This window comes from Pseudomyrmex gracilis, unplaced genomic scaffold, assembly GCF_002006095.1.
Source record: "Pseudomyrmex gracilis isolate BER0280 unplaced genomic scaffold, ASM200609v1 scaffold_0, whole genome shotgun sequence".
Classification (NCBI taxonomy): Eukaryota; Metazoa; Arthropoda; class Insecta; order Hymenoptera; family Formicidae; genus Pseudomyrmex; species Pseudomyrmex gracilis.
The window spans coordinates 2,776,679-2,803,881 of record NW_018020584.1 but is presented as its reverse complement, the minus strand read 5'-3'; the positions used below and the strand labels follow the sequence as shown (position 1 = coordinate 2,803,881).

Sequence of the window (27,203 nt, the reverse complement as noted above, 5' to 3'; positions counted from 1 at the left end):
CTTTTTTTTTTTTTTTTTTTGCGCGCGCGCCTATCCGTCGATACTGATGTGTAATCTGAAGGTGTCCGACGCGGTTGTACGAGCTAATCGCATGACGGACGTCGATCAGGAAACGCGACGGCGCGGCCTTCGATTTCCAGGATATTATTTCGTTCGCGGAAATCGCTGCACGCCACACACGAGCGAGTCACGAACGATACGTACACTGAAAATCAGCGAAACGGCGCGAGCACACAAAGTGCCATTTTCCGCAGATTTTACGCTCGATCATCTGTGAGACATTTATCGTTAATTATATCGGAAGTGTGTTGTATCACGGAAAAAAAAAAGTTTTGCTATTATACGGTCAGCAGGAAAAATTTGCCTATCAAATCTTTTGTTTTATCAACAAAATTCAATAGGCTTAGCAAATATTTCTGGTCATGTATAGTAACTAATTTTTTTGCCATTCTAGCAAATGCTTTTTTCTATTGTAGAAAACTACAACGGTTTTAGTACAGTTCTCTACAAGAAAACTGTATTTCTTCATCGCGCGCGACTATAATTGTACTTTTATTCTCAATCGTTAGGTTTTCCTGACAAAAGCCACCTCGTGTGTTGTATCGCGCGATTATTTATTCATAAATTCAATGCTTTACAATTCGTCTAGTTCAAAATTATCAACGTTCTTGTGAGAGATGCGCATATTAAAAAAAGAAACAACTCGACACTTTAAATAGCTCCTGTTTATAAATTAACCAAATTCTATTTCTTTAACGACGCGAGCAGTTTGTTTGGACATACCGATCCCGCGGCTCCTGAAGAAAAGAAACCACGGGCGAGACATTGATCGTCCACCTTTACAAAAAGAATCAACGGCGGGTGGAATTGATCAGCAGCTACTGTGTTCCTGCATCTGCCCCACCTCGGTCAGGCCTTTATTATAAGTTAAGAATACAAAAAAGTTCCTCCACGCGCATTAGTTCCACGTATCCGATCTTCACGGTGCATATATTGACGAGCGATAACGATCCGATCCAACCTCGTCTCAGAAACCTAACTATCCCTTTTATATCCGTCGGAGTATTTATCGCGATGAAGTTTACTCGTATTTTTACAATACATCGCATACGAGGCTCGCAAAATGAAATAGAATCAATTCGCGCGAGGCTCGCACAAGTACAATTTTTTTCATATTTGAAAGTTGAAAAATCTCGCAAACACCGATTGTAGAAAAAAAAATTTATCTCTCTTTCTCTCTCTTGTCATAATATAATAATATATATCGAATAAAAATTCAATACTATTGCTTACTGTTCGAGATACAAAACTGTTACACGCGCTGTAAATTGGAAACAATAAAATTGTATAAAAAAAAAAAAAAACTAAAATTGTACAAACAAAAATCTTTTTCTTGTTTTCTGGGCGAAATAAAAAGAGATAGATTTGTATTGTAATTGCTACGTGTGTTGTATCTTTGGTCCCTGTTTTCACGGTACACGCGCGCACGTCAAAAGAACATCGGCGCGATCTTCGTATACATCTCTACGCGCACCCACGTGCACTTCCTTAAGCGTTTACTGTCCTAAGTGGTTGGAAGTGGTGCAACGTGCGTGGCACGCACGATGAGACCGGCGATGGCATTATATTATACATGCATATATATATATGTATATATATATATATATCAAAAAAGGGTTGCGCGCGCGAGCGGGATGGCGAGAGAGAAAGAGAGGTGCTCCGATAGATTCCTCATGATAAGCCCCGTCGGACTGGCCCACTAAATTCATATGCATGAACCCTTATTATATGGTATTAGCTATGCGCACAGGTGGTTGCCTCGATTAGATACGAGATACGAGCTGCTCGTTTAATAATGTGTAACACTGTCTCTAAAAGTATGCGGAGCCGCCGCCGCCGCCTCCACCGCCGACGCCACTAATGACTGCGTCACGCGCGTTATCATAAACCGATAATACGATACGTTATCGAATTTCGTTGCGAGCAGATGATGATTAACGAGTCGATCCCAACGCACGGCTGCGTGCGACGCGATACTTCGGTCTATAACAAGCGTAAGAAACACGCAGCAGAAAAGACATTACAGAATATCATTTGCATAAAACCGATACATTAGCAGTTCATTATCGAGTCTATGAGTTTTAATTGTTCGCTTGTACGCGAGGTCGAAAGTTTCCCGTGTATGACAATGCGAGAGAGGAAGAGAGAGAGAGAGAGAGAGAAGAGAGAGACAGAGAGAGAGAGAAAGAGGATATTGGAAACAAAACAATTGAGTTCCCGCTCAATGTGTGAATTTCGGTGTGCGCGAAAGCGTCGTGTAGCGGAATTGTGCCACGTAAAAAGTCGCGCGGCAGTAATAATCGTCGTCGTGGCGGGCCTCTCGTTACAAACGCGAAAAACACAAAAGGAGAAACGGCGAAGGAGCGGAAGAGAGCGCGATTACGTGCGATCAATACGCGCGGTTGCATTCTGTATAGGCCCCTCGTGCGTTTCTCGGGTTGAGCAATCGACTTCGACTGTGCGCCGCTTGCGTTCCCATCCGGTCGGTCGCGTCATATCGACGCGACATTACGCGCACTCACCGAGCGTCCCGCCTCCGTTTACGTGTGCGTTACACGCGCGATGTATTCACGGACATACGTACATACGTCGAGGGAAAGTGACGTGAACGACGTGCGGAGGACGGACTTTTAACACAGGTCTCTCCGCAAATTCTTTTTTCTTTTATATCTGTTTTTTTTATTTTTTTTGTCAAAAAAAATAAAAGCACCGTTGGTATTCCTTTGTCCCTTCTCGTTCCGGTGATCCGTGCGGTCTTTAATTCTCGCGTGCACACCGCGCGCGTCTCAGAACGGCCTCTGGGAAGGAGGACGAACGAACGGACGGACAAACGAACAGACGTCAAAGAGCGCGCATCTGTATATATGTATATATGTGATGATCCTCGTTTTCGTTCGGGAATTAGCATGCACGAAATGCGAGCCGATCGCCGCGGTTTGAAAGCGGTCAGGACGCCCGCGAGCGAGCACGCCCGTCGATAATTGCCCCTTTCAACGATCGCTTTCTTTTTTTTTCGCGCATATAAAATGGCTTTATTAGTTTTTATAATTATAATTCGGATTTTGTGTGAGAGAGGACTGTGACTTTTTTTAACGCATTAATTTGAATTTTTTAAACGCATTAATTAAATGTGTATATTTCTCTCCGTTTTTATAATAAGAAACTGAGATGAAGAAACACATCACACATTTCTTTTAATGAAAGTTCGTTGTCGCGATTTTTATGCGAGATCGCGATAAATGGAAAATCGTGGTTCAATTATTGTTCGTGCCGAGACGATCTAAGAAAGAATCGCAAACAACCGAATTGGATCCAGACCGGAAATGCGTAGATTTATGCGATAGAAGACGAATAGCATTACCGGCGACTATCTCCTGAGCGTTAGAAATCGCAATTTTCATAGGACGGCGTTGAGAATGGGGAGACTTGGTTGCCAACCAATTAGCTGACTTTCACATGGGGGCCAGCATGTGAATGCGGCGAATTCTCGCGCCAGTAGGAGGAGCGACGTCGCTGATACGCGTCTGATGTACTTAGAACAACAACCGGTACCGCCATTTACACGAGGCACGTAATTAGCCGCGCTCTCTTTATCCGCTCGAAATTACGTAGAATGTAAGTAGCTGCCGCGTAGAACTATCGGATGAATGATCAGGTGCTTCCATTTAGCGCAGTAACAATCCTTTTTCCTGCATCAAGCTTGTTTCAAGCGGAGAAGAGGATGTGGCTAATAATATAGTCCGCTATATTAAAAAGAGGAGACCTCTTTTCTCCAACAAGCGACTTTATGAAATATTATAATTTCGGAGCAGAGTTTTTTTTATGCGACAATATGGTAGGCACGACACACAAAAGTTTGCTTGGAATTACCTTGCGTTTTTTTTTATACGGTAATTGTTCGTATAAACCGTGTAAACTCTGTTGTTGTAACGTGTTTTAATGAAAGCTCTGATGCTCTTGCAATTTGTCGAAACTACAAAAGAGCTAAAGTTGGAAATGCGCGGAACCTTGTGAGCATCGAATAATAAAATTGCTTGCGCAACACAACGGACACTATATTTATTACGTCGTTTTCTCGAGTGTATACGAATTATATTTGGGCATTGTTAGTGTAATATTGTGATTATAGAGTTTGTTTCTCTCTTAATAACGTGCTGTTCTTATTTGCTACACTATCTTCCGATAATATAATGGCGGACCGAGAGTATTATACTATAACTACAGCTGCGCTTGTCTATAGACTAAACTTACATTATAAATTAGATTCTAATATTTATGTATTAAGTAGAACACCATACTAGTGATCTTGTGAGATTTATATATGTACATTTCTTATAACTTCTACGTACTTCAAAATCACACGATCATACGATAACTACCGTATTGGGAGGATCCCGATAGCCAAGATTTCTTTAGCAGATCAACAGTTGCACAGATCCCGTTTGCACAGAAAACTTTTGTACAGATCCCGATTGCACAGACATATAGATTAGTTTAGGTTAGATTCTTCGGGGAGGAGGTGCAGGGGGAGGGGCTCCGCCCCTCCCCCGCCCACATATGTACTATATCTGTGTAATATAAACGAAATATTTACTTCGCAAATGTAATAATAACGACTATGTGTAATCGGGATCTGTAGAAAAGTTCTCTGTGCAAACGGGATCTGTGCAACTGTTGATCTGCGCAAAAGAAATCTGTGCTATCGGTGCCCTGCCCTACGTATTATACGTATGAATCAAACCAAAAACTGTTTAGCGGGAAGATTTAGTCAGCGCTAAAATGACGATTGATTTATTGACATATATAATTTTCTTCAATCCGTCATATCACAGTTCCCGCTTCTTCATCACGTGTACACATGTCAAAATACTTTTCGTCGTCGATACTTCTACAGCGAGACGAGCAATTTCCAATTTCTCGTCCTTTCTTCTCGAACAAAGACCAATTTTGCACAAGGAGCAAGTGCGTCGTGTCAATCATCGGGATACCCTTATCAGCGTGTAGCGTGACATGAACGCGAGCGCTATCACACACAATCCCGACATGTAACGAGGATCAGGAAGACGCGAGAGAGTTCCCGCCGTTGTACCTACGTAGTGATCAGCGATAGCGCGAACGTCATCCGTTGCCGACCAATAGCACGTGGCGATGGCCCACCACCATTGACTCCGCCCATCAAGTCCACTCCTACCCGCAGTCGCTGCGAACGCCACTCCGCGCTACTCGCGACGGGATCCGACGAGTCGCAGCGCGAGCAGCGAGCGCACCCAACAAGCCCCCAGCAAAATCAATAGACCAATGGCTACTGGAACGCGTGCGTAATTACCGCTCGTGACGGACATTGCCTCTCTCGCCGTTGCCGGTCTTCGACGTCGGTGTGGTGGGGAAAGGTCGCGCACCCTCCTCTCCTTCATCTCCACCCTTCTCTTCATCGCCGACCCCCTGCTCCTCTGTACCGCTTTTCCGACCATGCAACGACCAGCACGGCAGGCTTCGAGCGCGGATACGTGCGAGCAGCAATTTAGCCGAATCATTCCTGTCGCATGATTTATCAACGCCAAGCGTGCGACGGTGATAATGGTAGGCTCGTGATAGTGCTCACTCTCTGTGGTGGTGGCGACGATGGTGATGGTGGTGGTTGCTGGCGATATCTTATACCGGCGCGACCCGAATAAGTCCGCGTGGTACAAAGCACCTACGATATATCTTCCGAGTTCCGATGTGTGAGTGACTCTGCGCGATATTCTCCGTCGGAGGTAATCGCGATAATCTCAATTTTTTATACGTACCATCCCCACGAGAGAGTCTCGATGCATGTCGCATCGATGTATATTCGCACCACTTTCAGGCAACTGAGTTTTTTGCATATTCTGCAATCGATCGGTAGCAGAAAGCTTATCTTACGTCCGGTAATGTCAGATACATTGTGCACAACTGTTCAAACAGAATTATTTTCATATTGGAAAAAAGTTACAATAGTTGTTCGATAATAATCATGTGTCCTCTCGTATGAGAGTAGAGGGAGTAATATTGAAACGAAAAGTCTTTTAAATTCTTTTTAATTTGCGCGAGTCTCGCAATAATTAAGAACTTATTAATTTAGACCCGCGCGAGGAGACAGCTCAACGTTTCGTGCGCTCATGCTAGAGCTCAATGGCAGACTCTGTAAATATCTATCAATAATTTTTTTTTTCTTTACGACAAATGCGAGATTTTTAATTAAAATTATTATTATTTATTTTAATTAAAAATCAAATCATAGAAATTTAATTATTTATTTTAAGTAAAAACAAAATTCTCACCGCGCGACCAGCAACCATGAATGCGCGAAACACTGACCTGTCTTTTCACGCTTGTTCGCAGATCTTTATGAATTTGTCTTTATAAATCTTAATAACTGATTAATTAATAAACTGATTATAATTAAATACACAAAAAGGAATTTTTTAATTCAGTACAACTCGCTTTGCGAGAGGTGGCACAATTATTTCTAGACAACTTATGTCAGAAATATGTGTTGGGAACTACGATAACAACATATCTCAAGTCTTGTTCTAATTTGTTTGACAAGCATTTCTCATTACGAAGTGACTATGTATTTATGAGTCTGTAATAAAATATAAGTAAAATATAGAAATGTGTATCACATATTATACCGTGACAAATTAATTTCCTTGCGTTTTCTGTGTTATCAGATTAATAACTCCTTTGATTCTGGCATTCGAACCAAGTTCTCGAAATGACAAATTACCTCGATGCAATAATTATCGGTTGTTTTCACCACATGTCTGACTCGCTAGTTTTTTCACACGACGCACGATCGCGTATTCACTCGCATGAATGATAATAACAGTCGCGAATGTTTTGCGACTTTGTGTACAACAATGCAGCACACATGTTGCGTTAATTCGCGATGAGTAATCGCGCGACTTGTAATTTGTCCGGAGAACACATGCACCGATGATTTTATGTTTTTTTCCTCTTTTGTTCTGAGGTAACAATTAAACGATTTTGCAAATTTGTAACGTAGCAACGGAAAAATAGAAGCAAAACTACTGGTTTTCGCGAGCGAATGCGAATCACTTGATAATTTGCAAAGTTGTATCGTTACCGGCGGAAAACTTAGAACAATGTTTCTCAGCCGGATAACTTTATCGTTTTTAATCGGACAATTAGCGGAAAAAAACGAAACTCGATTTATATTCAGCTCTGTTCAGATAAGTAATCCCAGACAAGACTAATCAGTCAGTAATTAATATGCAATATTCGTGCAATCTATAGTCTACTGAACAAACACTTGGAAAATACAACGTATTTGATCATGAAAATCAATATTTATGTAAAACTGTGCATAAAAATTTTATTCTCTAATAAGTTGCGTGTGTTTCATATTCTTATTTTTACAAACGCAATTGTGAATAAACTAAGAGCGTTGTCGGAACCGGTACAAGTCGTTCACTCTTCAGAAGTCACTCTTCCGAGTATACCTTACTCACATCCGACATCAGTCGTCGTATTACAGTTGTCGTTACAGTCAACAATATGCGAAATCGCATGACATATAGTTCTTTAATAACAGACAATAGAAAACAACCGGCAATTTTGAAGCAATCTAGAGACCAATTTACATATAGAATTTCAGGGAATAGACTGAAACTGGATATAATAATGCACTATTTTTTTTGTTGAATGATTCAAACTCTAATTTTTCTCGCGAAAGAGTCCGGACTGAGCAAGTAGAGTAGATATAGAATCCGTGGATCAGTCGCGTCTGATTTATTTCCTGAATGCGCGTTTCGTTCAGGATTGACGTCCGATTTTGAAATTGCACCTGTAAAACCATCGTCCGGGATCTACGACGACGATGCTTCACGCCGATTGCAGAGAAGAGCAAGAAAGAGCCGCTGTTTAAAAGCGTGGGCGAGCGAACAGATCGGTGGGCGGCCACCGAATCGCCCAATTGGTCGATCGACTCGGTAATGGTCGGTGGGCGTTAGGTAAGCTCAGATGCGCAGCGCGCTGTGCGCACTTGGCTTGCCTTTACCAGCTCTCTTTCTCTTGCCATCCATGCACCCATCCCCCACAATATCCCCCTCTGTTTCGCGATGTCCGTTCCCCACCTCATCTGTGCACGCATTGACTAGGTTCTCGCGAGGGTCTCCCGCCCAGAGATGCCAGTTCGTGGACTTAGTAAGCATTCAGCATCAAGTGGAGGGGATACGCACACAGGCGACAGCCGTGTCCGTGTGGTTGGTCAACCATTGGCCGAAGCGCCGAGCGCACACGGACACGGTTGTCGCCTGTGTGCGTATCCCCTCCACTTGATGCTGAATGCTTACTAAGTCCACGAACTGGCATCTCTGCTCCCGCCGCGTCCCTCGTCGTCTTCCGCTTCGCGTCCACCCTTTTACGATCCTGCCCGGTGCGATCAGCGGCTTCGACCGCGGTTACCTTCTTCATGTTTGCCCTTCCCCGTCCGCGTCGCCGCCACTGCGTGCCGCGGCGCCTTAAATCTTGATTCTCATCTTCCCAACGAGTAGAAGCGAGGACTTTCGTGGGTGGGGGTAAGGCTAGTCTGAGCGCGCTTCGAGCGGAGCCGAGTAGCGGAAGACAATCTGCTCGAATACGGCGGAGCGCGAGCAGGTTGCCTTGCGTAACGCATTCGCGTCCAGGTGATACGAGAAAAGCACGAGGAAAAAAAAAACGTGTTACGGTGTTACAAAGGCGATTAATAGCAGAGACTTGTTAAGGGATGAAGTGAAGAACGCATTGCCACGAGCTTTCGGTTTCTGATACATTGAACCGCAAGAGAAGCAGTACAAAATCATTGATCGCCTGACAAGAAAAGTGAGGAATGATCGCAGAAACGAAAAAGGGAAGAAAGTAAGAGAGAAAGAATAATTGGACTCGTGATTCTGGAGTAGTCCATTTTTCACACTCGGTTTCATAATCAAGAAGAGATGAGAAAATCGCGGTAATCTGCGCGCCGGAAGAAAAAAAAAGACATTTAGTAAGTGACCAGAGAAAGACGCGGGAGAAACGAGGAGTCGGTCTCGTATATAGAGCGACGAGGCAAGTCACGTCACATTAAATCTTGATCTCACCTCGGCAAGCAGCGGCGAGTTCCCGACTGTGGAGGGCAAAAGGTGGGGGTAAGGCTAGTCTGGGCGCGCTTTGAAACCTCGAGCGGAAGGCAATCCGCTCGAATCCGGCGGAGCGCGAGCAGGTTACCCCGGTGGCGTAGTCCTCGTTGCCTGTCATTGGAGAAGGGAGCCCTCGTAGGCGGAAGGAGCGAGAGAGGGCTATCGACACGCGAGGAAGAAACACGGAGAGGGAAAAGCAAAGAAGAAGAAGAGGTGGAGGACGTGGTCACGAGCTTCGTCGAAGGCGCCTGCGCTCCAACACTCCTCAGTTACTCGGCATCGACTAGGCTCAAGTATCGCGACGTGAAAGCTCGCGTCGCGATGCGTCGTGATCGTCATCGGGCGACCATACGAGAAATCATTTCGCTCCACTAATCAAATCCGCAAGGATACGTGTCCTGTCGCGTTGCGAGTTGACGAGTTCGCGATACGTGTCCGTTACCGGGAGATGCGGTGGTTATGACAATGTGCTCTCACGTGACAGTTCGATGGACGCTGATGAAGGCCAAGTGACGTTTCCGAAGACAAATGGGATTTGTGACCCTTCGGCGAACACAGCGGAAGTGTATTGAACTCGTATTGAACTTTCACCGTATTGATGTGCGTAGAAGAGGAATATCTTGGTTTGACAGGAAATCGACGAGAAACTTCGTTAACAACTTTTGTGTCCGACGATATTGTGTTCGAAGTATAATGAAGAATTCATCAATGTATTCTCGACATAAGGCTTCCGTAGTTGACTATTGCACTTGAAGTCATTGACGTTCCCATCACTCGATCGAATTCATGGAGGAGAATCGACGCGAAGCGCGGTAAAGAGTTTGTTAGATGCGAAACGAGACACAAGAGCAATCGGAAGATAGACTTGGTGCATCCCGCAGAAGTGGAGGAGGGGACAGGAGAGGGAGGAGCCGTTGCTGAGTGTGTGTGGAGGGGGCGGAGGTGAGATCGTCTGGTGATGATGATCGGTGGCGGCGTCGCGACCCCTCCTGGTACTGCCAAGTCGGCGGCTGCGATCGACAGCGAGATGGTGCAGGTCGACGGCATTGGCAGTGGTAGTGTCAGTGGCAGTGCTAGTGGTAGTGGTAGCCCTGCGACGGGCGCGACCACCACGCGGCTGGCGCACAATAACAACAGCAACAACAACAACAATAATAATAATGGAGACGTTAGTAATAACAACAATAATAACGACAGACACGCGAATTGCGCCGGCACGACTGCCCCGAGCGCGAGCGACAAGTTCTGCTGTCAAGATGAGGACGTTCTCGCCAGCACCGGTGTTACTCGGCCTTGGGAACCACCGTCGCCGACCTTTTCCCAGACGAGGTCGCACCTGCTGCAAGTCCACCCATCTCATCACCATCAGCACCCGGCGGCGCATCATCATCAACAGATCAACGTGCCGGCTTCCCTGATTGATGGTTAGTAGACCTACAGATACACTAAGTACTTTTCAAGTCCGAGTCTCTCAAATTGGATGTCATTGGGTTATTGGGTTATTGGATATTATTCAATGTGACATTGTCACCGCACGAGTCTTTCTGTCGAGTTATTTTTTTCTCATAGTCAATATAATTGACTGACTTGCAGTCAAGTAGATGGAAGTTCAAACTGAAATTGTGTGAGAAAATTAATATTTTCATCAAACTACATGTGTTTTAATTTAAGGAATAATAAAAATAAAATAATATAAATATTTTCGTTGCAGTATTACGATTTCTATTAAAAATGTTACGCACATATATATTATAAGCTTTTGGTTTTTGTTCTAAAAAGAACAGTTTTGTACGTTCCAATACTGATCGCCATAATAATCGTTCCTCGATATTCAAGATAAGACGAACGTATGCGTAAGCAATGAAGCCAATTAACTCCGCTGTGCCGCGATAAATCGATAATTGTGGGATACGTCACGCGTACTGTTTATTTTATGTCTTTCTTACAACGAAACTGGAATGGCTTTATTTCAAAAACCGTTTGTTCAACAGACTTTATCCGAACACTTGAATACGCTTTCGGGATTACCCGTAGATTAAAGGTAAAAACAATAATCGATTGAAATAACAAGGAAATACGTGGAAACGGCACTTCTGTGAAATCGTATGACAATATTGACAGTATAATAATAATTTGATAAAATACGGGTTGTCGAGCTTTGTTCCCTTGACAATATGATATCAAATCTATAATTGTTTTTCATCAGTTTACAAATTATTTTAACACGAATTACTCTCTTTTGTCCTTTATTATTTATATATTAATACGTTTATTATACACATTATTATTAATAGTATCAATTTTTAAGTTGTTATGTAAAACGTAAAACTTCTGACCAAATAATGTTAAATTAAATGGAAGTAACGTTAAAAAGACATAAGTTTCAAACCACATGTAACAAATTGCAATTAAAATCGGAATTAATAAATACCTTACATTTTCAATCGTCATATTGCCACCGATAGCGAGAAAGGTAAATATGCGGTATGTGCGACGACACATAAGCACATCGATTATATCTGTCTCGATGAGAGATAAAACCAAGTAACTAATTGAATTATGAATCGCTGCACGATTTTTTGCAGCGCGAGCCCATCCAAACGATGCAGGATGGCAACTGCAATTAACACCGAACACCTGTACAGACGAACACCTGTATAGAGGGCTCGCTCCTTGTGACTAACGATAATTGAACCATTTCACGCTTTCGAAAACATGAAAAAAATCTCAAGACTGCTGCGAAGTTTCACGAAAATTCAATCGCGACTTCAGAACTGTGATATCTACAAAAAAAAAATCGTACGATCTCGTAAAGCAAACAACATTTAGACTCGACGTAAATTCGCGCTTCAGAGATTCAGAATTGCTAGAATTAATTAACGACGTTAAAAACACACACTCGTCAAACAAAAATCGAACATTACTTCTCTTAAATATCTATCTAGGAAGACTGAGTTAATACATATCTCTGTAATTATGCAAATACGATCGGTTAACTCTTCAAATCTTCGACAAGTTGTATCGGCGACGTTTACGATGATTATCTGCGTGATTCGAGCGCGTCGTCGCGCCGTCACTTTTCGAATATTAATTAAGTTGTTAAAAATCGAATAATAAAAACCGCATATTTGTTAAAAACACACAGATCCGCGACCGTATACGTGAGTTTCGCGTAAACGCAATGAGGCATAACGTGTGGTGCGCCGCGCCCGGCGCGAATATCAAATGTTGCGTGAAACGCTCCTGCTGCTCCGGCTGCTCACCTCGAGAAACCGGGCCGCGAGTTTGCGCTGATAAGGAGATAAAAGGGTTTGGCGCGATTGGGAGCAGCGCACGTTCGCGACAATGTATCCGACTATCGCGCGCATTCGATTTCTTTCCGTGGTTTACACTTGCCCGGATGGAACACGGAGGCTACCAAGCCGTACCGCACTCGTTCGGAACCGGTTTCAATGCGCTATGGCAACGAGTATATACACCTATCTTCAGGCGGAGGTATTATTCTCGTTTAACGTTCAATACCCGTCCATCCCGCGGGTACTCTCGATTCCCCCGAGTACTCGACACCTCGTATTCCACCGCGCCTCGTGTATCCACGCTCGCGGAACACTCCTGTTCCTGCAGAACCGCGAGATTTTATGACCACACCCAAGACCATTTCGCTGGCAGGTACCCACGTAGGCAGCAGTGTCTTCATCCGTGGACAAGAAAGGAGGAAGATAGAAACGACGCCGAGGAAGAGATTTTCCGAGTTCTCCGGTGCAACCCACTTTGTAATACGTTTTGATCTGATCGCGAATTACAATCCCATGAGGCAAGAGACATACGCGGTGAAGCATGTGTAAAGTTAACACCCCGGCATTGAAATTCCACACTTCTGATTAGAGTTTCCGCTTTATTTCAAAGAGAGACTGAAACTTTTCTAGAGTTTCTCTATGGTTTCTACCATATTTTATGAAAGTGTAACACTTGACGGTGTTATGAACAATCTTCGGAGTCTCGATTGTCACATTTGTGTTTTTAGAGTTCCGAGTGCATCGGAAAATTCAGTATCGGAATTGCAAATTTTATAGTAGTTTGTATATTGAGTCATATATTTTACATATATATTTGAATTGCGCTGTTAAATATTCGCAAGTTAAAAGTTGTGGGCAATAGTACGAAATGCATGAAGTAAACCGATGCAACCCTTGGCTTAGTCTCTGTTTAACGCGCGCAGGAGAAGCGTTATAATCCAGTTTAAGACCCGATACGAGCTCGCCTCGCTGCTCTCGATGTTGCCCTCGATACCTCTCGGCGCGAGATGCCGCAGGATTTTACGACCGCACCCAGAATGTTTTGAAACAGGTACACCTGAAGGCTAATAGCTGTCTTCACGGCACTTTGTTACAGTTTTGACGACCAATCGTGAAAAGTGTCCGTGAAAAGAAATGCACCAATTACGTTCAAAATATATTACAACGCTCCGCGCTCAGTTTTGTCACATTTCAAAACGTTAAACCTCACGTTCGTCGGCATTTTCAAATTTACGATCGCAATAATCTGCATATATAATCAACGTTAATTATAATCGCGTCGTTCTTGTCGTTCGCAATGAGAAAAAAGTCTAATGAATTGTCATCTTCAACATATTAAATGCAATATAAATATGTTGACTTTATACGAGGACAATTGATAAATATCCGAATCAAACGACGTATAGATAACGACAGTAGTATCACACTTTCATTGTTCTCATTGACAAGTTTCATTCTTTGGAAAAACATATGTCAAACGCTGGTTCATTGTCTCATGTGTAGTGTTTATTAGTAATGACAGCTCGCCAAAGACTCGCTCTCAGTGATTTTTGACAAGCTCGCGCTTCAACTGTTGCAACAAACAAAATTTACGAGTTGGGCTTCGAATTGCCGCCTCATCTTATCTTTCGCCCGATACGGCCTCAACTTCCATTTATTTTCGAAGTTGTAAATAACTGATTCGGTAAAAAAAGAAAATTCCGAGCAACAATAAAGTCATCGATGTGGCTGTACTTCGGCGAGCTGTCATACAAACGTGCAATAATGAGCGTTTGTTCTTCTGAAGAATGTCAACGATAACAACAATGTGATATTACTGTCACTGTCGTTCGGATATTTGACAATCTCGTATTAATTGATTTTGAGATATGGTAAAGTGTAACTTAACGAAAGAAGATACATCATGTTTGAATTAGAATTTACGAGCGATGTGTGATAGGCGTCGAAAGAGACACTGTACAAAATGACGCGCGACGATAACGCAGTTTCACTCGTAGATTTTATGATTACACCCTCTCGATCGCGCGGCAAGTGCAAAGAAGTGGATATCTTCATTTGCAAATGAGCCCTCCTCCCTCTCTCTCTCTCAGCTGCTTCTTGGGCACCATCTCGTCACGCGGACTCCGCTAATCACCGAGTCATTACGTAAAATGCCTGTCTGTTATGTGTATCAATTATCGGCTGCGTGTGTGTACAACTTGCTCTTAACACGATATCTCTACAAATTGCATCCTGATAATATAAGATTATCCTTTTGTTAGGCGCTAGCTTCAAAATATAATTACCTTTTTTTTTTACCTGTCCTTCAATGCCTGAGTTTTACTTCGCACGTTAAAAACATTCCTACGCAGATATTCGAGATTTGTTTTCCTTCGTACAAAAGTTTATTACGTGTGATTAAAAATCATTGAATCATTACGTTAGTTCTTGTGTCAACGAACATGCGTAACGACTACGATGGTTTTTGCTCGAGATCAATCCGCCGTCTCCGGATCCAAGTAAAACCATTTATCGGAAGAGAGAAGAGAGAGCACGAGAGAGGAACAAACAACAATCCCACGAGTTTTGTCTCGAGTCTCCGCGGAGAAACAGAATCGGCCTACCAGTTTTTCTGTCTATTATCTATTACGCCGTGTCAAGCGATCGGTCTTTAGCGGCAGTGCATTTCGAATACATATGTGTACGGACGAATATATGTATGTATATGTATACGCGAGGTCTGATGCCCAGAACTCGTTCAGAACCGGTTCCCGCCTGGTGTCGATGCAACGACGGGACGCATTTCTTTCTGTGCATCAGCTACTTTCGTTTTCACGACACCTCCGATCGCTTTGACACGAAACGAGCGCGGAATGCGCGCCCGACGCGCCGTCCGCAGGCGGGAACACGGGACGGGATGTGCGAGACTCGCAGAATTCACGTAAGTTTTATTCGACGTTTCGAAGCAACTGCCGCGAACGAGATTCCACGGAAATAACTGCGGCGGCACTTCGGTTTTGCGAATAAATTCACCGCGAATATTGCAAACATATGTAATTGGAAACATTCTTTTCTCATCCCTAATTAATTCGCCGTACGTAGCTGTGTTCAGAGTATTTCTCGTATCGCGCACATGTTGTGTTAATTATTGTTCTCCCTTACGCGCCATGAAACTAATCATTCTAACTAATATTCCGATTACATGCGGTAATTCCCGAAGAGGAGTCGTTTACTAATTAGCTACGTATACTACGATACCGATAAATTGAACAAAGACGGCCGTTCGATCGCACATGAATAACAAATTGCGAACGATATGCGGGTAAAATGCTCTCTCTCGTCGTGCCGATTGGCAGTCGACGCTCGCGGCTCATAAGAATTAATTAATTAAACGTTCTCGCTATATGTAAACGAACGATCGCGCGCATTCACGGTCGGTCCACCCGTTAAAACCAGTTGAAACAACGTTGATACAAATGAGCACGACGGACCTGTTTTCTGCCAACACTGTGGATTTAATTTCGTCCGACGGGGTCTCTCCTCATCCCCACGATCGTCGAAAGTTCCTCGCGCGGAATTGGATACAAAGTAATTGCGTGCTCGTCTCGTTTGCAAAATGACAGCTATACTACTTCGCGCGCTTAATGTCGTTCGTATGTCATCCGATCGTAAATTGGCATCCGCGGACCGCGCTAATCGTCGTTCAAGATCATTCGGTAGCCCGATTACAAGAAAGTCGAGCCCGCAATAATCATGTCATAATTTCGACCGCACTCGCCTGATACGGTAATTATTATTAACGTTTTGTTTTTTTATATCTCGCGTTTTAATTCAAATTATCGTCAAGCTCACGACGCGTTTACGCTTTGAACGTGTTCGTTTTTCGGCCGATCGTCTTATTTCGTCGGATGCCGTATAATCAAAAGATGTTTCTTTTTTTCTCAAGATGTTTTTTTTTTTTTTTACGAATCAAGACTCTCTCTTCCGCAAGGCGCGATGATGGCAACACGCTCGACCGAATCGTTCGACGAATGCTTTATTACTCAAAATTAAGTGAATGATTGCTTCCGGAACGACACTTAAGATTAAGTCGACAAGTAATCCTTTAATATTGTCTGATCGTAAATCGCTAACTACGTCTGCTCAAGATGTCGTGAAGATTATTCGGCTATAAATTCCCGAGAAGGACTCAATTCTCTCTCGCGCGCGCACGTCCTTTCTCGAAAACTTATGAGTAGGATCTTCGCACACCTGGCCGGCGATTCATTTGCATCTATATAACATACAAGGCGCTCACATAACAAATTGAATTCTAGTATCCTCGACATGTGTCATGTATAGTGTCGACAAATGATGTTATCGTGTTCATGTCAAGTATATCATATATCAAGTTTGACATTATCATGTTTATGTGTCATACATAATATGTACATAATATATGTACGTCGATACAAAAAATAAACGACTAAGTGAAGAATAATTTTTTTTTTTTGCTAAACTCTCGAATTTGCATCGATTTTATCCTGTGTGCTCTGATTCCATAATATATTGTGACTAATACATCGATAAATATTATTCAAGAGCGACGATAATTCAACAAAGAGAAAAAATCCGACATAATTGATTAACGCAAAATTAATTAAGTTTTTTCACTTAAGATTTTTCACAAGATTTTGTGTCATGTATGCGAGTGTTTTTAATCGGTTTCTGTATAAAAAGATTGAATACAAAACTAATATCTCACAGTTTGTGAGCGACAGGTGCGCTTTTAACGTTCTGAAAAAAAAAAAAAAAAAAAAAAAAAACAACTTCAATAATAAGATAACGTGATCTCTTGCGGTGATTTAAATTACTGCGCTTTTGTGAGAAATCACTTGACCGTAACCAGACTTTCGTTACAGCGATTACGCAGACCATTGTCAATTTAACGAAGCACTTAATTGACTTCGAGAGAATCTCAACAAAGAACTTTGTGAAAAAAATAGATTCACTTGATTATCTCAGACCGTAAAATTATCTTCTGCGTTTGCGGAAACGCGACTTAACTCGGTTGATAATATTGAAGCACGCGTTCGTTTAATTAACCATGAGAATACAGAAAACAAGCTCTCTTCGCGTTGACAAACAAAATTTTATTTTTAATCACACGTATTGTATCTTAATGTTTTGTTGCTGTTATTATATCGCAGAAAAAACTGTGTGTTTCTCTGATTGCAGGTGTAAACTTGCAAAACTGCACAGCTGGCCCGTTTGCCAGCGGAAATAACGGAAGTGCGTCGCGTCAACGTCTAATTGAATTATCACATGGATTAGGAGCGCTAAGGCACTATAACGACCTCGCCAACCACGTGTTGTCTTTAAATCAGCAGGGCGCAGTCGTCACGAAACTTTTAGGTGAGTCTTCGTGTAAAATGTACGTCTTACAAACGAAGTCGTTTCGCGCGCCAAGAAGAGGAGAATCGCATTCACAATGTACAGACGCTCGATGTTGTACGCCGCGCGTTGTTTCTTCTTATCGTTAATGCCGACGATACAAGAATATGCAAATTATTGGGTGACATTCCGAACACGAAGAACTCTTACGTAGGGGAACTCTACTCCGTTGACATATCGCTATTATGTTCTCCACTCTATGCCTATCGCGAGTATCGAACACCTCACGCATTACGTACGTACGTACGTAATTTCGATATGAAGTCAAGGCAGAAATCACCTATCTCTTATGTACTCTCTACGCTAGTCCAAGAACATACGGAGGTTTCACAATCGATTTTCCAGAAATGAGAGAAAAATATAGATATCAGAAACATGTAAGCAAAGTTTTCAAAGTCTGAAAATTATAGATGCGCGAAAGACTTGTGTCTCCAATGTCGAGTTAAATTTTAAAATACTCTTTCTATTGCTAATTGATATCATTACGTTTTTATTCCGCAGAAAAAACGATTTGTTACAAATCGTTTGTTATCAATAATCACGTTTGAATAAATTTCTCCGCTCTGTATACGTATTTTGATAGTTTTTTTTTTCTCTCTTTTTTTTTCTCTCTCTAATAAAAATTTACAATTTGCATAATTCACAGTGTAATCTTGTTTTTGCGGCGGTCCGCGCGCAGCAATCACTGACGACTTCAAATGATGCCGCGTATCTCGAGCGCGTTTTCGAGGCAAAGAACAGGGAACAGCACCGAATACACACACTCGTAGGTCGGACTTAAACGAGCGTTATATGAAGGGCGCTCGAAGCTCGTTAGCTCGCTAAGAGATTAACGCATAATAGCCGCTTCTTTCGCACGTTAAACCTCAGCACCTCGGCAACTCGGATAATTCGTCGATAATTGCGCCGATCGTTAGTAAGTCCTCTTCCTCCCCCTTCTTGTATTTCAACGGCTTAATACGAAGAATGGCTCTTTCGCGAGTGGCGCTCTTGTTTCTCCGCACGGAATAACAGAGCAAAAATTGACAATTTTATAACTATATCTCGAAATAGAAGAGAGCTATGATTGCTCGAGCGCAAACCACGCCCTGCGCTTTCCACGGCTACTACTATTGCTCTTCGTAGAGTCCTGTAAAACCGCCATATTCCGCGAGGTAATGGACACCGGAGCGCTTTCGCCGAGGCAGGCACGCGAGTGCGATCTTGCACGCGAGAAGCGCGGTGAAACTCGCGGAAAATTTAGGTTCCGAGCGGGTATAATATCATTGGGTATCCGCAACACGAGCGAACGGGAGCTCGGGGATCCGCATTCGAGGAAAGGCTCAGCCTCTGACGAGGAGATACGTTGAAGAGAGATGTAATGTACGCGGTGAGGAAAGGAGAAGAGGGATACGCGCGCCGTGAGCAATAAAAAATGGAGGCAAGCCACCGAGCATCGTCGTGAAACGCGCCGAAGTTTCTCTCTTTCTCGTAGACCTGCCTCGCGGTCCTCGTTAACTTTACGAGCCGCTCGTAAAAATACCGTTCGGAGCCTGTTCTCTTCGCTGCGCCGCCGGTAATGTCTTCATCCCGCTGGATACCGGAGTCCTTAGGCGTATTCGAAGGTGGATATAATGTACCACATAATCGATCGACCAATTACTTAACGGCGACGAATAATTAGCGTCGGTTCGCCGACGCGAACGAGCGATTACCTCGCGATGATCTGCTAATTTAACGAAAACAACGTTTCGTTGTTCCGTTCGTCAACATTACGCTTTTGTAAATTGAAAAAAAAAAAAAAAAACAAAATTGAAGAAATACAAATTTATGTCAATTGCACTATCTTCAAAACTATGATTGTTTTTTGTTCTTCGTTGTGTCAGTCGCAAAAAAATACATAAATATATTGACACATGTAAATGATGGAAATTTCAAGCGTGGAGTAACAACGCATCATTATGATTATTGAAATAATTGGACAGCAACTTATCGGGAGGACAATGCCGGAGGCGTTCCGGCTGTTTACCTCGTAGTTTCTATCGCGACGCTCTTCATAATACAACTTAACGTCCTCGCTTCGTGTGTAATTACGCCAATCCCTCATTATCAATTCATAAAAAAAAAGAGAGAGAGAAAAAAAGATCGCTCTCGTAAACGCACGCATGCGACGCGCGTCTGAATGCGCGTCTTTTTCACCCCGCAACAACGTACGTAAACTACGTACTTGACTGACATTCATTCGCCGTGCTCGCGCGAGCGACCTTAACGAAATTGGTTCTTCGTGCGGTTTCTTTTATTTAAAAACGGCGCCGCGTTCAAAAATTTTGCGTACGCACGCACGCACGCACGTACGTACGTACATACATACATACATACGTGCACACGTGCACAAATTGAGGATAAACCGAGCGAGCAGCAATGAAAGACGCGGTCCAGGACGAAAGAAGAGAGATCAACACACTTATTGGAGAGAAAGAGGCAGAAAAAGATATAGAGAAGTTAATGGACGAGAAGAGAGAGAGAGAGACAAAGATTGGAAGAAAGAGAAAGACCGAGAGATAGCAGGTCGAGGCAAGGAATTTGCTCGCGGCATGGATACCTATTAGGTGGGTACATCGTTTATGTACCCGGCACGCACCTCACCCGTGGGAGCGCACGCGATATCCTACCGGGTTTAGTCGTCATTATTGTTATTAATAATAGTACGTAACGACCGATAATTGCTCAGGTCTGCCTGCGCCTCTGCTTTCTATTACCTCAAGAATCTATTTCTCTCTCTCTCTCTTTCTCTTCGTCTTTCCTTCTCTTCTTCGTCCGCCCAACACAATTTTTCGTGACTCTTCCGCTTTCAAACGTATCGCGAAGATACTCGGTGGCCGCGACAAACCGCGAATCAACGACGATGCGTACTACACATAGTTGTACAACGGCATGTAAAGAACGACGTCATCCTTCCACGATGAATCCGCGCGTAATTGGGGTCGGAAGGCGACTCTCGATGGAACCCTTTACGCTCGATGGTTGACGTTGATGTTAGCACGCGAACATGACTTTCGTTTCTTCGCTTCTGCCATGCCGCTCACGAGAAACGCGACAAAAACAGCGGAAACGCGGTACAAATGCAACATGTTTTGTAGTATATTATCGATAATAGCATAAAATATAAGAAAAACACATATACTGAAGTATATTTACACCATGTTGATTTCCCTTCCTTCGTTAATTCCCTTTCTTTTTTCTCTCTTCTCTTTTTTTTAAATCCTAAACAAAGTTTACCGAGAGGGAAGAACGTAACGCAACGTAATTGTTATTCATTAATCTTATTCGTGGAAATATGTGGAGTGTAAAAACCCAAAAAACAAAAAAAAACAAAAACCTTGTTAAATTTCTTTCATTCTTGTCGTTCATAAAAGGCAACTGTTTCGTAACGTTACAACGTATTTAAAACTTGAAGCGTATTTTACTCGTATCTTACGATATTCACAACGCAATCGATGATGTGCATAGCCCGTTCGTACCTGTATTACCCTATGGAGCTGTTGTGTCTCCCATGTATTCATACAGCAGGTACTAATTAATTCATGACTAATTGATCGTTGCGTTGCTCATTGTCTTTCCCACGAATTTACTAAGTAAATTATTAGTTCCCGTAGAACAAATCGAAATTATATGTTGTATATTCCAGAACCTATTTTACCGCGTTTTTTTTCTGGAATAAATATATTTTCTATTTAAAAACACAAAAACATCGGCGCGTGTGTCGAACTACGATAATCCGACGAGAATGCTACTAATTAACGGCAGCACACGAAATTAATGTTTCGAACAAGACGCGATAATTGATTTTGGTGCGCGATACAAAGTAATGGGCGCTAAAAAGTATATCGGATTATCGCAAGTCGAGACGCGCAATTATTATTACACGTACGTAAAAATAAAACTCTTCTCTCTCTCTGTATCACAATGTGTGCGTTACGTAAGATCACTCGCACGCCGTCCCAATCGCCGCATCATATGAATCTGTCCAGATACAAAGACAGGATTGATATGCGCATTTGTGTAGTGTAGCACGCGATCTTAAACGCAATATGTTGCCGTGACTTTTGTAACGTTAAATGTTCACCGTTTGCATTCACATCTTGCGTTACATCACACGTAGGTATGTTCTCGTGTGTTTATTTGCTTCGGTACATTTTGCGCACACAGGGCGGCTAAATGTTTCATGAATGGAAACAAATTACATTTAATAACAATCGCTTTTACACACACACACACATACATATATATATATAATACATGATGTTTTTGAATTATCATTCCGTTCACATCAATCACGCCTGTGAAAGATCCGTTCGGATGCCGTGCATCGCGTGATTTTCGGGAATTACGACGAGCTTCGTGATTTTTGGCGTGACCGAGCCGCCGAATAGGGCGCAAAATAAATGCGCCTTGCCATTTACAAGCGATTTTATCGGCGGATCTCAGGACTTTTGCCAATGCAAACGCGTCCTTGAAAAAATCTTGCTTTTATCGTGTTCCAGGTACGTTGCGTCCGCCCGGTCTGATCGGCGGCAGCAAGCCGAAAGTAGCGACACCGGCTGTCGTCGCCAAGATCGAGCAGTATAAAAGAGAGAACCCGACTATCTTCGCCTGGGAAATCCGGGAGAGACTAATATCCGAAGGTAAAACAAAGCAATGACGATGTTTTTTTTTTCTTATCGATTAGGCGTCCGTCGCGAGACAATCGTATCTGGAGGCGTGTAAATTCCGATCAAATTGGAATTATTTTACGCCGAATGTTTTAAGATAACGAGAGAGATAACAAATCGGTCAAACAATTACGGTTTTGCAAACGCGAAGCTATACGTACGAAGACAAGCGTTGGCTAACGATTTGATCGACACTGACATTGACTAAGATTTCCCGCAGTGCATTTTCTAGTAAACACGCTTAGTCACAAAGTCAGGTCTTCGTCAGCGCGCAAATGCATAAAGTAGCGTGTTTCTTTAATTATGCTCGTCCTCTATAAGCCATGTGAGTGCAAAACCGCCTGTGATTACAGCTGCGCGTATATGAATAACGTGTAATTTAGCGAAAGAATTAAGAAACGCGTTTCTAAGCGACCTTACTTCTTGACACACATATGTTTCTTCAAGCTTCGCGCTTAACACGTACACCATTGCAATTGTCGGCAAGAGAAACAACTATAAACGTCGCTTTTCTTGGTGTACTTTTCCACTTACAAACTTTGACGTTATAAAAGTACACGCGTTACTACAATATCGTCTATGAAAACGTCAACAAAGCAAACAACAAAGCCGCATTGTATAAACGCGGAATCAATTTGAGATCAACGAACGTCGGAAACGCAGACCGCGTTGACGGGAACGTCGATATTCGTCTGTTTCAGGAGTCTGCAGTAACGCGACAGCGCCGTCGGTCAGCAGCATCAATCGGATATTGCGGAATCGCGCGGCGGAGCGCGCGGCCGCTGAATTCGCGCGTGCCGCCGGTTACGGCCTGTACGCGGCCGCCGGTCCGCATCCGTATTTTAACTCTCATCAACATCCGACGACGAGCCATCATTTGCCGGCGGGATGGCCGACGCCAGGTGCAGCCGGGCACCCGTGGATGCTGCCGCCTCTGGCAACCGGTATTTCCGGCGCCGCGGCATCGGCTCTGCTTCTGCCACCGTCTCTGAGCCCCGGTGCGGCTGCCGCCGCTGCGGCCGCCGCGTCCGCATCCGCCGCCGGCACTTCCGAACACGCTCTTCATGCCGCCGACGCGATCGCTCGAGGATATTTGCAAGGTGACGAAGGAGATCGCGGAAGACCCTTCTTTCCGCCGTGCTTTGATAATACCGCGACGCGTGATATAAAATTCATTTTACACTCAAAAAGAAACGAAAATATTCTTAAATACGTTACATACGCGAAACTTGATGCGTTATCATCCAAAATCTTCTCCTATAGTTAATTATCTTAAATTAAAGCTTGTGTGACAATATTCACACATGATGCGAATAAACCCGAATGTCGTTGTTCTGTAACTCAGTTTTTTCGCATGTGGACACTGACCTCTTCTATTGTCCACCAATCGTTTTTTCTCATACAAGAATCACGTTATCTTTGTCAATACGTATAGATACTATAGACATCACTTTTCTCGACACTGCGTTTGTAATTTGAAATGTGGCGTAGCCCAAGCTTTGTCAGTTAGTCGATATACAAAGAGATATGTCTTGTATTACGGGTTGTACGTGAGAAACACGACCCTTAGAAAATGTGTGTGTTGCCACACAGACGGCGACGGGGACGACGGAAGTCTGGACGGTTCGGAGCAGCCCAAGTTCCGGCGCAATCGCACGACCTTCAGCCCGGAACAGCTCGAGGAACTCGAAAAGGAGTTCGAGAGATCGCACTATCCTTGTGTGTCCACGCGCGAACGTCTCGCATCGAAGACGTCACTCTCGGAAGCACGTGTTCAGGTGAGAATCTACCAATCACAGATAAAAAGATAAAGAGCCGGCGCGACGACGACGCAGGGTCTAATTTGACACTCATTAGAGATGGGAACAGGCCCTGCGGAGAACAGCCGCGTCTCGTTCCCGAAACCCCCCCCCCTCTGTCCGACTTGATCACGAGCGTTCTAACGACCTAACTCGTGACTCTTAGGTTTGGTTTTCCAACAGACGGGCAAAGTGGCGTCGTCACCAGCGCATGAACCTCTTAAAGCGCTCGCCACCACCGCCTCCACCGCCACCGCCGCAGCAGCAGCCGCCGCAGCAGCACTCCGCTACGTCCGCTATGGAAATCGGCCAGCGTACGTCCAGCTGTTCCATCGCCGGCATGGGCGGCGAAAGTAGCGCGTTCCGCGCGGTCATCGCCAACTCCGCGACCAGGGACACGAGTATCGACAGATCCGAGAGAATCGACAGGCTCGAATCGGCACCGAAACAGCCGGAGAAGAAACCAAGCGCCTTCCGGATGATAAGTCAATTGGTGGGCGAGGACTCGTCCGGGCTCTCGAGACCGTCCAGTCCCGCGTACGAGCAACGACAGGGAATCGGAGGACGTGGTCCGAGTCCGGGATCGACGCACAGAACACATTACGATCAGGACGAGGATGAGGACGAGGAGATTGACGTTCAAGACTCCGATCCGGAGGACGTCCCGTCGTCGCCGCCGGTCGCCTGGAGGGATCATTGGACTGACCAACAGCCGTTGGAACTAACGAAACACGATCGTTGAACGAGATGTGATATTCCAGTTTTGGTTTCGAATAGCTATCGAGTGACCGTATCGCGATTTATCGGGGAACACTTGTCAACGCAAACACTTGTCAATAATAATAATATCAGTGAAGTCTAATACCAGTGAAGTGATCGATATAAAGTGCAAAAGAGATGAGAAAAAATCTATCTACTTCTCATGGTGCTCGAGATATATAATTCGCGAAAAATAACGAATATATAGTAGCTAAACAAAATCGTTATTACTCGATTGACACGCGAGTGCTCGAGTGATGGATCGCATCGACAACGGGCTCTCCGTCGGCAAAAAATGCCGTCGTGAAGCGTCAGACGTGCATGCACATCAACTGTTTAACATATTTTTTCTCTTCTCGCGCGCATGTTATTATCGGACTCACGGCTCTTTATCGGTTGAAATCTTTATAATCTATATATGAAATTACTCAATACACACACACACACACACACACACTCACACATACACACACATTACACGCATAAAAAACGCATTACACAAACGATATCTATCAATTATAGTTACGTGTTTGCGGGCTCTGCGTAATATTAAAATGCAATGTCAATCAGTGTCACTAGAGAATAATTATCGTTGATTAGATAAGCAATCCATGCGTATCGCGTGTGACAAATACCGTTAGTTCGCTCAAATCTGTCTCCGGAGCCGCTTGTTTGAGTCGAGATAATAATGAAGTTACGTAAACTTGAGGCAAATATAGTGAGGTTGTTCGAGCTCATTCGGAACTAGTCCTAGAGAATCATTACGAGAAGTTAGGGGAGGGGGTCTGTGCGTTATCTAGATATTTCAAAATAGAAGTAAGCGCCAGAAGAGAGCGCGTAAATAATAATTCTAATTCTCTTACGCGAGCTGTCTGTTAAAATAAAAAAATAGAAATAATGTTTATTTAAAATACGAATTCGTTTGTACATACGAACACGTTCACACAAACTCATTCTCTATTGCAAACTCTCTTCCGAATTTTTGTTGTTGTTGTTGTCCAATTATCCCTTCGACAGGCAAATAATGTTTTTCGACGATCCATCCAAATATTCGCACAACGAAGAAGAAGATATATGTTACATTGAAATAAATTTACATTTAAAAAAAAAAAAAACAAACAAACAAACATTTTTATTTTATTCGTCCGACCTATTTCGTTTTTTTCCTTCCTCTTATCGTCAGCGAAACAAAAAGCCGCGCGGAACAATTCAAATCAATCAATCGCTTGTCTTACAAACATCTAATATATTTATATCTTTACTGATTTACATTGAAATTGCCATATCAATATGTAATATCGCAGTAGCTTCGGGCAAGTGCCCCGCGATTTATGCTCCGTAGCAATTATCCTCGACGGAGTGATATACATTTTTTTATCTATACGCGTGTGTAAAGATATTCACACACTATATGTGCGTGTTTGTGCGTGCGTGTGTGTGCGCGCGAAGTCTAACATACTTTCTGCACTTATTTGCCGTTTTAAACAGCTCGTAAATACCGATGTCGATGGATATTCTCTACATACACGCGGCCGCGTATATCTGCTTTAAACTATCGTTTTGTCAACAACAAAGAGGAAAGGAAAACGCGCACGTGCAAGAAAGGTAAAATTGCCAATAGTTATCTCCTGTTTAATGTTCCATAGAACGCGGTATACGTACGCATGAGTGTGGCGATTCCCTTATCTTACCGTCTCACTTCCTGAAAATTGAAGATTTCATGCGTGAGTTACGTGTCACGCGAAAATACCTGCGCGTGTTGTTCACGTCACATTTATATTTCCTCGCGCCTCGAGATTCTCTTATTAAAAAGCTGTTACACAACGTTATAGACCTTATAAACTTTGCTTCTTGGTTTTTCTTTTCTTCTCCCCTCGGACGAAATGTGTCAAGTTCCACTTGGCGGCGCAATCGAGACAAATTCATTCCCCGGACAGACGTCGTCGTCGTCGTCGACAAGTAGGTAGGTGTACGCACTTCTCGAGAGACCACTCGAAGGCGCGTATCCGAGTTGTCGAAGGATGCGCGCGCGGGGACGGGGGC

General features: G+C 43.4%; 1 protein-coding gene across 1 annotated transcript; it reads left to right on the top strand.

Annotated features, from left to right (window-relative positions):
- The first annotated feature begins 8,713 nt into the window (after positions 1-8,713).
- Positions 8,714-26,224, top strand: LOC109863809 (paired box protein Pax-6-like). The gene is made up of 7 exons (XM_020444384.1): positions 8,714-10,627; positions 17,696-17,872; positions 22,435-22,575; positions 23,304-23,702; positions 24,196-24,380; positions 24,568-24,680; positions 24,726-26,224. The coding sequence occupies exons 1-7, from the start codon at positions 10,162-10,164 to the stop codon at positions 25,141-25,143; spliced, it is 1,899 nt and encodes a 632-aa protein (XP_020299973.1). The 5' UTR covers positions 8,714-10,161; the 3' UTR covers positions 25,144-26,224.
- Positions 26,225-27,203: the final 979 nt, after the last annotated feature.

Coding starts and splice junctions, on each gene's coding strand:
- LOC109863809 (XM_020444384.1), top strand. CDS start 10,162: ATGATGATCGGTGGCGGCGTCGCGACCCCTCCTGGTACTGCCAAGTCG. Junction 10,628..17,695: donor GCCGGCTTCCCTGATTGATG/GTTAGTAGACCT, acceptor CTCTGATTGCAG/GTGTAAACTTGCAAAACTGC. Junction 17,873..22,434: donor AGTCGTCACGAAACTTTTAG/GTGAGTCTTCGT, acceptor ATCGTGTTCCAG/GTACGTTGCGTCCGCCCGGT.